Source organism: Triticum dicoccoides, chromosome 7B (genome assembly GCF_002162155.2).
Source record: "Triticum dicoccoides isolate Atlit2015 ecotype Zavitan chromosome 7B, WEW_v2.0, whole genome shotgun sequence".
Lineage (NCBI taxonomy): Eukaryota > Viridiplantae > Streptophyta > Magnoliopsida > Poales > Poaceae > Triticum > Triticum dicoccoides.
In genome coordinates this window covers 570,533,110-570,544,550 of record NC_041393.1, presented here as the reverse complement: position 1 = coordinate 570,544,550, position 11,441 = coordinate 570,533,110, and the positions used below count along the sequence as shown (strand labels likewise).

At 51.4% G+C, this 11,441-nt stretch overlaps 1 protein-coding gene across 1 annotated transcript; it reads left to right on the top strand.

Moving 5' to 3' along the window:
• Positions 1 to 6,069: 6,069 nt before the first annotated feature.
• LOC119341105 (protein NRT1/ PTR FAMILY 8.3-like) lies at positions 6,070 to 9,229 on the top strand. Its single transcript, XM_037612994.1, has 5 exons — positions 6,070 to 6,227; positions 6,335 to 6,452; positions 7,030 to 7,247; positions 7,585 to 8,126; positions 8,215 to 9,229. The coding sequence occupies exons 1-5, from the start codon at positions 6,081 to 6,083 to the stop codon at positions 9,074 to 9,076; spliced, it is 1,887 nt and encodes a 628-aa protein (XP_037468891.1). The 5' UTR covers positions 6,070 to 6,080; the 3' UTR covers positions 9,077 to 9,229.
• The last annotated feature ends 2,212 nt before the right edge of the window (positions 9,230 to 11,441 follow it).

Genomic DNA, 11,441 nt, shown 5'->3' with positions numbered 1-11,441 from the left:
TTGCAAGTTTTTTACGTGGCTGCTATAGGTTTCTAGCAAGAACGTTTCTTACCTACGCCAAAACCACAACGTGATATGCCAATTGCTATTTACCCTTCATAAGGACCCTTTTCATCGAATCCGATCTGACTAAAGTGGGAGAGACTGGCACCCGCTAGCCACCTTATGCAACAAGTGCATGTCAGTCGGTGGAACCTGTCTCACGTAAGTGTACGTGTAAGGTCGGTCCGGGCCGCTTCATCCCACAATACCGTCGAAACAAGATAGGACTAGTAACGGTAAGCATATTGAACAAAACCAACGCACACAACTACTTGTGTTCTACTCGTGCATAGAATCTACGCAATAAACCTGGCTCTGATACCACTGTTGGGGAACGTAGCAGAAATTAAAAAATTTCTACGCATCACCAAGATCAATCTATGGAGATACTAGCAACGAGAGAGAGGGGAGTGCATCTTCATACCCTTGAAGATCGTGATGCGGAAGCGTTACAAGAACACGGTCGGTGGAGTCGTTCACAAAGCGATTCAGATCATGGCCGAATCTGATCTAAGCACCGAAGAATGGTGCCTCCGCGTTCAACACACGTGCAGCCCGGTGACGTCTCCCGTGCCTTGATCCAGCAAGGAGAGAGGGAGAGGTTGAGTAAGACTCCGTCCAGCAGCAGCACAATGGCGTGGTGGTGATGGAGGAGTGTGGCACTCCAGCAAGGCTTCGCCAAGCACTGCGAGAGTCGAGGAGGGAGAGGGGTAGGGCTGCGCCAGGAGAGAGGAAAACTCATGTGTTGGGCAGCCCCCAAAACCCCACTATACATAGGGGAAGGGGAGAGGGGGCCAGCCCCCTCCAGATCCCATCTAGAGGGGAGGGACGACGGCCAGGAGGGGGAGACTTGCCCCCCAAGCAAGGTGGAGGCGCCCCCCTCCCCTAGGGTTTGTAACCCTAGGCGCCTTGGGTCCTTGGGGAGGGGCGCACCAGCCCACTAGGGGCTGGTTCCCTCCCATATTCAGCCCATTAAGTCCCCCGGGGCAGGTGGCCCCACCCGGTGGACCCCGGACACCTTTCTGTGGTCCCGGTATAATACCGATAACCCCCGAAACTATTCCGGTGACTGAAACTGGACTTCCCATATATAAATCTTTACCTACGGACCATTCCGAAACTCCTCGTGATGTCCGGGATCTCATATAGGACTCCGAACAACATTCGGTAACCACATACAAACTTCCTTTATAACCCTAGCGTCATCGAACCTTAAGTGTGTAGACCCTACGGGTTCGGGAATCATGCAGACATGACCGAGACACCTCTCCGGCCAATAACCAACAGCGGGATCTGGATACCCATGTTGGCTCCCACATGTTCCACGATGATCTCATCGGATGAACCACGATGTCAAGGATTCAAGCAATCCCGTATGCAATTCCCTTTGTCAATCGGTACGTTACTTGCCCGAGATTCGATCATCGGTATCCCAATACCTCGTTCAATCTCGTTACCGACAAGTCACTTTACTCGTTAGTAATGCATGATCCCGTGACCAACCACTTGGTCACGTTGAGCTCATTATGATGATGCATTACCGAGTGGGCCCAGAGATACCTCTCCGTCATACGGAGTGACAAATCCCAGTCTCGATTCGTGCCAACCCAACAGACAGTTTCGGAGATACCTGTAGTGCACCTTTATAGTCACCCAGTTACATTGTGACGTTTGGTACACCCAAAGCACTCCTACGGTATCAGGGAGTTACACAATCTCATGGTCTAAGGAAATGATACTTGACATTAGAAAAGCTTTAGCAAACGAACTACACGATCTTGTGCTATGCTTAGGATTGGGTCTTGTCCATCACGTCATTCTCCTAATGATGTGATCCCGTTATCAATGACATCCAATGTCCATGGTCAGGAAACCATGACCATCTATTGATCAACGAGCTAGTCAACTAGAGGCTCACTAGGGACATGTTGTGGTCTATGTATTCACACATGTATTATGGTTTCCAGTTAATACAATTATAGCATGAACAATAGACAATTATCATGAACAAGGAAATACAATAATAACCATTTTATTATTGCCTCTAGGGCATATTTCCAACAATAAGTACTTCGGTACATACAATCATCATACATAAAATTCTTTTACCCAAGTCACTTAGGGGCTCTTAAAATTGATATGAGCAGTTTTATAGTAAATGTGTTTCCTTCTTGGTCGTTGCAAAGGGCTGACCCGCGTGATGTCTTGAGATAGGATGCGTCATGTTAAAGCATGACAGAAGCACAATTTTTTTTCCAATTTTTGGATTGGCACCGAACACTTGATCTTGTTCGGACGTCAAGTTTTCACTGACGTTTTTTGGTTTTCCAAAGCTTATGGCACTTTAGACTATTTGTGTGTTTATGTCTTGACCTCAGCTGTAGTCGAACACTAACCGGGGGCTCGTAGCTAGCTTCCCCAATTTAGAGCTCCTATGACTAAGTAAAAGTTATAAAGCCCGCATATCTGATTGCCTCGTTCCCGCTAACACAACCGCCTTCGGGCACTGAAACGTCGGCTAAGGGTTGTCTTGTTATTGCGGAAACACCCTGCGTAGTATCTACAAAGGGGTAGAAGCCGACGATGGGCCACTTTCAACTGATAAACGGTCGCAACAGAGTCAAAATAAACATATCATCGGCATTTGTATTTAATATACAAGTGCCGCCTTCCGTAATCATTGTTATAAAGCCATAAATATGCATCAATTTGACTTAAGATTTTGGCCCACCTGGGTTGCCTGGCTCCTGTGCTTACCCATATGTTTCCGATTGTTTGGCTAGGTGGTAAAGGGAGCACCTCTATGATTGTTACTACCGGGTCATCCGAGTAAGTACCTCAGACTGGGTGAAGCCGAAAGCTAACAATCTTAAAGGATCACATTGGTCGGAAACGACGGAAGTGAAAATTTTGGTTCATTAATAACATAGAGTTCGAGAACTTTCCCCGAACTAAATCCTCAACATTTTCCTCCCACATTGACCGGAGGTGAGGTTTCATGATCATGATAAGCATGGAAACCCAAAGAAAGGAACCGATAGCGGGACTATTTTCCTTGGAAGATGTTTCTTACATTACGTAATATAACATATCTCTCCATGTACCTTTGTTTATAAAACCGTATGACCGGATTGCCTTGTTTTCCATAAATCTTTGCCCCTATAACATCTTCATAAAGTAGGAAAACACTCCTCAGCTACTGGCCGAAGTGGTGGAAGCCGATGGTCGGTCAACAAAGTTTTGTACAATGTGGATCCGAGCATTAATAATGTAAAGTACTTGGATACATAGAGTCATTACACATAATTTGTGATTATACTATGGATATCGATCCTTAATTCGGCCACCCATGCCCGCATTAAGGCTCGGGGACTACTGGGCTTCGGGCTTATTATTTACAAATATTAAAGGGGCACATCGCTCCCCTGATCTGGTGTTGCCACTCGAACAGTGTCTCGGGGGCTACTGCATTGCCTATTCAATGCACAAAATTCAAAGTGCTCAGTGTTTGGCTTGACCAAACTATGCGCAAACGCGTCTTCGGACAACAATAGGTACCATATGGACCTTTCTGGCATCAAGCTGGTATATTACGGCAACTTCTCAAGACTCTCTCTCAAGGGCCCGTTCGCCGATCACTATTATCTCTAATATATTACACCGTGTTTCTATTCCTATGTATGCTGCCGAGCTTGGAGTTGATCCTCAGGCCGATTTCGCGCATCGACCTGAGTCTCAGGGGCTACTAGGATCAGCGGTTTCATGTTTTCCTTCAGGTGTATCTCGGGTTTTAGACCGACACACACACCTTGAGGGCTACTGGCTATATATCTTGGTAGAGAATAAATTGCACCAATCAAAAAATCAACCCGCAGTCAGGGATGGTGCACCACCTCGAAAGCAGTCCGGCATAAAGTTTGGGCACCAGTGGCTGGCTCCATAGAGGGCATTTCTGGCATTAAGCTCGGCTAAACTCCTTCAACTTTTTTGAATCAAGGTGATCTATGACACCTCGGATACAGTCCGGCATTGGAGCTTGGACACAGTCCGGCGTTGGAGCTCGGATACATTCTGGCGTTGGAGCTCGGAAGCAGTCCGGCGTTGGTGTTTGACTGCAAAAGATACCTCGAATACAGTCCGGCGTTGGAGCTCGGATGCAAGAGGACACTGCCGCCCGGGAGCAACTTCAAACCCGAGGAGTGGCGTAAAAAATAACCAGGCATTAATAAAGGCCGATAACTTAAAGGGGCTCCTCGGATACCCGACGTGTAAACTCTTCGGATTTACTTCGGCGATCCTCAAGATCGAAGATGAGAAGATTTGTTGAACCAGTTTTCAAGACCGACGGCCGAAGATGAAGAACAGTTCGGAAGAATCGAGGAGCGTCCCCAACTTGAAGACCGCTTCAGGGGGCTACTGACGGTGTCCTGGACCAGGGGGTACTCACCACGTCGTCTCCCAATCAGTTGGATTGGGCCAAGGACCCCCATGGTCGTATACTCATGGGCCAGTTCGGACAGTTGCCGCATACATGGAAGATTCCACAAGACTTGGTGATCAAGACAAGGACTCCTCCCCACCGGCGTATTCGGCTAGGACTCTTGTTATCCTAGGCCTCTGGTACATTATATAAACCGAGGCCAGGCTAGTCGATAGATGATTATGACATTGCTCATCATACCTCTAGGGTTTAGACCACAACATATGATCTCGGGGTAGATCAACTCTTGTAACCCCTATACTCATTAAAGTCAATCAAGCAGCATGTAGGGTATTATCTCATCAAGAGAGCCTGAAGCTGGGTAAAATCCCGTGTTCATGTTACCATCGATCCTAAGACGCACAGCTTGGGACCCCTACCCGAGATCCGCCGGTTTTGACACCGACACCCACCAACAGGTGGCTTCCGAGCTATGGAAAGCTAGGTTGCCCCTCAAGATTAAAGTCTTTTTGTGGCAGCTGTGCCGTGACAAACTTCCCACGTCCGTCAACATAGCCAAACGCAATGGTCCGTCCAGCGGGGCTTGTGCGGTCTGCGGGGAGCCAAAGACAGCTAACCATGTTTTTTTCCATTGCCACCTAGCCCGGTTCACGTGGAGTGCGGTCCGCGAGGCCGCAGGCCGGGACTGGGATCCCAGGTCCAGTTCTGAGTTGTGCGCTCTCCTGTCATCAGTTAGTGGCACCGCTCGACGTGTCATGTGGTGTTGTATGGGGGCGTTTACTCTGGGCAGTTTGGAATATTAGGAACAAGCTTACTATCGAGGGATCCTTCCCCTCCCATCCTGCTGACATGATCTTCAAATGTGTCATCTTCTTGAAGCAGTGGGCTCCGTTGGAAAGGCGCCAAGACGCTGATCTCTTGCAGCTCACTCTTACTCGTCTTCGTCAGGTCTACGCTTTGGCAAGAGCTCCTGCGCCGCCCCGGTAGGGATGTGTGGCACCTTTTGGCTTCATTTCCGCGAGCCTGCGTGCTCTGTTTGTGCCGGCTACGGCTTGTAATCCAAAACTTGCTCCCCTCGCCTAGCTCGACCTTTTGAGGGTGTTTGATGCGTTGTAAGACTTTATGCTCGTGTACGCTGCCTGTTGTGGGCTTTATTCAGTTAAAGCCGGACGCTCCTAGGGTCTTCTTCTAAAAAAACACAAATCTTGAAGGAAGGATCGTACGGTTTAGAGATTAGTATTAGGTGATCCATGCATCCATCGGCAGGCACGGGTTGGTGTCACAAGCGGAACTAGCTCAGCAGCAACGCCACACGATGTGGAAGGAGGCACTTCAATCTCTGTAGCTTGTGCTTTCACCTCGTCTGTAGCTGGTCCTCAACCTTTCGCATCGCACCAGTAGAGCTATGGGCAGTACTAGTAGTAGTACTTAGCTGCGGGGCCACGTTTAACACGCGATGAGCCGACAAGAGTACTGTTTGGTAGTGGCGATTTGACGCGAACCGCAGCGGTCTCTGGTTGCCCTGTCCAGCTTTCAGATCCTCTCTTGGTCTCGCTCTCGCCTATAATCACACGCACACGCACAAAATGGTCAGAACATGCTACCAGCGGGAGCTCAGCTTCTTAAGACGTCGGGCAGGCCAGCCATTAGAGCAGAGGAGTCTTCAGCCACCGTACCGGCCATGGCCTCCGGCAGCGAGCAGCGAGAGCAAGCAGTAGCCCTGCTCGACCACCCTCCCGCCGAGGTCTCGCCTCTGCCTCCACGGTCACGAGGATCCTCTCTGCGATCCAGTTTCTTTATCTCTTTTGGCTGGATAGAGGTGTTTGATCACTGGGTGTTTCACTGCTGCAGGGATTTCTGTCGCAGGGAGCGGCAGAGGCGTACACCACCGACGGGTCTCTCGACTTGGACGGCAACCCGGCGCTGAAGCAGCGCACGGGTGGATGGCGCGCTTGCCGCACACTTCTCGGTAATCTTTCATGCCTCTACTGTTGAGATCTTTTTTACCCAAATCACTCCTACAGCCTATCAATGGTGAGAGTTGTCTGTCCATGGCTGAAATCTTGTGTATTTTTCTCTCTCCTGGCCTTGTGGCCTTGTGGCCTTGTGGATAACCAAGGCGCTCCACATTAAACTTGCTTTCTGGATTTAAAAAAGAGGCTTCGTTGAATTCTTCTAAAAGTAAAGCCACCCGGCTTGTCCAAACAGGTCAACTGCCCGATTCCCATGAAAAATTGTTTATGAATAACCTGCTTGATGGGAATAAGGAAATCATGGATGGATCGATCATGTCCCTTAACTCTATTTGGGCAGGCATGTTTGTTCCAAACCAGGTCTCCCTTCATAACCGCTATATTGAAGACTTCAGCAACCCTAGCCGTGATCCAGATCAGAACACATATGCTCTGCCTCCTTGCATACAACCACCGTCGTTCTTCTCATCCATGCTGGTTCCCACAATCCAACCGCATGCACGGTTGCGCGGAAGAGCAATATGCGTGCAGTATATTTTCCATTCATTTTCACTTATTGATGGGGATGTGCAGCTATTGAATTCTGCTACAACCTATCGATCAATGGGATCACGTGCAACCTCATCACGTACCTCACCGTCTTCCTGGGCATGGGCAATGTTGCGGCTGCAAGAAGTGTCTCCACCTGGCAGGCAACAAGCTCCGTCATCCCACTGGCCGGCGCTATCTTGGCCGACTCCTACTGGGGAAGGTACCGCACCAGGGTCATCTCCTTCTCCACCTTCGCGGTGGTACGTCGATCTCACCAACAACCCTAGACTGTACAATAATCATCTGTCTGCAGCGACTCCTCTGCAACTTGAGACGCCAATTGAGATATTCAGATTAAGGGCTACTTTGATTTATATTCTTTTATTAGTATATTGATTGAAGAATCTATTTCCCTTAGAAAAGATTAGTATCGCGCTTCGTTGATTTTAGGACTGGTAACCACACGAAAGATTTCTCTGATGCATTTTGTATTAGTGCATTATACCATACCAAAGAACAATGCCAGCGAGTTCAGCCTCATGGATTTTTGTTGTTTGAAGTTTGATCGAAATGTTGTTCTTTTTCTTTTGCTTGCAGGGGATGATCCTGACAGCTCTCTCGGCGTACCTGCCGTTGCTCGTCAAGAACGGCATATCGAACGTGGTGTCGGTTCAGGAGTTCATCCTCTTTCTGGGCCTTTACATTATCGCAGTCGGAGTAGGCGGTCTCCGGCCATGCCTGATGTCCTTTGGCGCCGACCAGTTCGACGACGGCGACCCGCTGGAGCGCAGGGCGAAAGGCCCCTTCTTCAACTGGTACGTGTTCACCATGTACTGCGGGTCGACGATAGCAAGCACCGGCATCGTGTGGGTTCAGGACCACTACGGCTGGGCACTGGGCCCGACGATCCTGGCAGCGGTCCTCGCCGGCGGGCTCTCCTGCCTGGTTGCGACATCGCACAAGTACAGGTTTCAGCCAACCCGTGGCAGCCCACTCACCGGAGTGTGCCAGGTCGTCGTTGCCGCCGTCAGAAACTTCAACGTCCAGTTGCCGTCCGATAGCTCTCTCCTCTACGAGCTGCCAGAGGACAATCCTGTGATGAAGGGATTTGAGAGGATAGAGCACACTACCGATCTTCAGTTAGTTCAGTGATGACTCTGAGATTTGCTCGTGTTGTTTGCTTTATCAGATTCTTGACACGATCAAATCCGCTGCTTACTTGATCAGATTCTTTGACAAGGCAGCCATTGTCGCGCCGTCGAACAAGGAGGTGGAGGAGGCAGACTTGCCGGCGTTGCGCGGTCCATGGAGGCTCTGTGCCGTGACGCAGGTGGAGGAGCTCAAGATCCTCGTGAGGATGCTGCCGCTCTTGGCCACCATCGTGTTCTTCTACGCCGTGGCGGCACAGGTCCCGTCAACTTTCGTGGAGCAGGGCATGGCGATGGACACCACCGTCGGCTCGGCGCGCATCCCGTCCGCGTCCATGTCCACCTTCAACGTGCTCACCATCGTCGTCCTGATCCCGCTCTACGACCGGGTGTTCGTGCCGGTGGCCAGGCGGCTCACCGGGAGGGAGAACGGCATCTCGGGGCTGCAGAGGATTGGCGCCGGCCTCGCCATGCCGGTGCTCAGCATGGGCGCCGCGGCGTTTCTCGAGACGGCACGCCTCCGCGCGGCAAAGGCGTCTCCGCGGGCGCCGAATGGGACCAGCGTGTTGTGGCAGGTGCCACAGTACGCGCTGGAGGGCGTGGGCCAGGTGCTCACCACCGTCGGGCAGTTCAGCTTCTTCTACAGCCAGGCGCCGCCCGCGATGAAGACAGTATGCACGGCGCTCGGGCTCCTCTCGATAGCAGCCGGGGAGTACCTGAGCTCGCTCCTGCTGACGGCCGTGCAGTGGGCGACGGCGACCGGCGGCGCGCCGGGGTGGATCCCCGACGACCTCAACGAGGGGCACTTGGATCGCTTCTTCTGGATGATGGCCGGACTGGGCTGCCTCAATCTGATGGCTTTTGTGAGCTGCGCCATGAGGTACAAATCAAGGAAGGCTAAATGCCAACGATGTGGCAGCAATTTCGTCGATAATCGTTAGCCATGTTCACCAATATGAAGACAGCTTGACGTATAGAACGATTCACATTCGTACAGAAGAGGGAAATTGGATCATCAACTTTGGCTAGAGTTTCCGCCGCTCGAAATTGGATAACCCTACTTTTTGGAACGAGTAATTACTTACAGATTTACATTCAACAAACTCGTATAGCTACAAGAGGAAACTGTGAAAACAACATAGCGGCCAATGGTATTCGAACGATCATCTACACGGAGAGGCTCGTACTAGGTCATCGATGATGCATGAACGAAGCTGAGTAAGAGCATTTCAAGCCGCGCCCCAATAGGCCCCCGGGCGACTTTTTTCGCGCGCGCCCCGAAAAAACGCTCCAGTCGCGCCCCCAAGACGTCAAATTCCGCCGGCTCGGCCCGTTTTTGGGCCCGGCAATCGCAGGCCGAACCCGGCGCACTGGTGGGCGCTCGGGGGCTCCCACGCAAGGGAAAAGCACACCTGGGGCCACACCATCAGGCGAAAAGTCAAGCCAACCGTCCAGATTCGCCTCCGACCCCCTCCCCCCCCAGCCGCGCTCGGCCGCCACCCTTTCGATCCCGGCGCCGCCCACCACCCACCACAGCTAGATAGGCAATTTCCCGTCGGAAAAGGAGAGAGAGGTTTCACCGAGGCAGCCTCTTCACCGCCGTCCGGGCGATTTTTCCGCCGTTCCGGCCGCGCAGGGGCTGTACACCGGCGGGCATACGCCGACCACGCCCGCAAGGTGTTCGGCGATTTGTCTGGCCGGCCCAACGTTGGACTTGGACGACGAGGAGGCGCTCGCGGCGTTGCTGGAGGAGGAAGCCGAAGCCGACGTCCAGGAGCAGGATCATCTCATGGTGCTCGCCGCCCTCGCCGGACTGCTCGCGAGCAATGAAAAGCTGCGGCGAGGTGGTTCGGCGCCGGGGCGGGTGAAAGCAAAGAACCAGCATCGTCTGGAAGGCTACTGCATGCTCTACTCCGACTACTTCGCCGACGCTCCATTGCACGGCGAGAAAATATTTATGCGCCGTTATCGGATGAGCCGGAAGCTTTTCCTCAGGATTGTGAATTCCATCCGGGAGTTTGACAACTACTTCAAGTGCAAGAAGGATTGCACCGGCACACTTGGATTCACCTCAATCTAAAAGTGCACGATGGCTATAAGGATGCTTGCATACGGAGTTCCCGGTGATTCACTCGACGACTATGGGTGCATGGCCGAGTCCATGACCATTTAGTATTTCTACAAGTTTTGCAGGGCAATGGTGGCAGTGTTTGGACCGCAATACTTGCGATCACCCAATGCTGAAGACACTGCTCGGATCCTAGCATAGAATGCAGCAAGAGGATTTCCTGGGATGCTTGGAAGCATCGAATGCATGCATTAGAAATGGAAGAACTATCCATTTTCTTGGCAGGGGTTGTACAAAGACGCCAAAGGCGGTTGCAGTGTGGTACTTGAGGCAGTGGCCACACATGACCTCTGTATTTGACACTCTTTGTTTGGGATGCCAGGAACTCACAATGACATCAACGTCCTGCAGTGCTCCCTTGTCTTTGCCAAGCTTGTTCAAGGTCATTCTCCTCCGATGAACTTCTAGGTTTATGGGCGGCACTACAACAAGGGGTACTACCTAGCTGATGGCATCTATCCGAGATGGTCGACATTTGTGAAGACTATCTCAAACCATGTGCCAGGAGGCAAGAACTCCTTCTTTGCGAAGGTTCAGGAGGCTTGCAGGAAGGATGTCGAGCGGGCATTTGGCGTGCTCCAATCTCGATTTGTTGTTGTCCGGTACCCTGCTCAGACCTGGTCGAAAGAGCAAATGTGGGAGATCATGACTTGTTGTGTGTCACCTTGTACAACGTGATCATTGAGAGCGAGCAGGAAGAGCAGTGTTTGACACATAACCATATTACAGGCAGGGTCCTCTTGCCAAGTTGATCACCAGCTACCAGCAACCTGGACTGCCTACCTCAATATGCATCAGGAGATACGAGGCCCACAAGTGCATCAACAACTGCGAGATCCGAGACCCACAGGTGCATCAACAACTGCAACACGATCAGGTGGAGCACCTATGAAGGCTCAAGGCCGATGCCGGGAACGACGTGTGATGAAATATGAGTTTTTATTTGTTGAACTATTTGATTTCTATTGATTTTCTGTGATGAACTATGGAGGCAAAAAGTTATTTATGGAGAATTCACGCCGACCCACGCCGAACTCCGCTGAATATGGCCCGATTCGCGCCGATATCGGAACATTTTTTGACGAAAGTGGGCCGAATAATGGGCCAAAATCGCTGCCTGGGGGCGACGGCTGGGTGCCCAACCGCCCCCGAGCCGATTTTGCCGCCGGCTCGCCCAC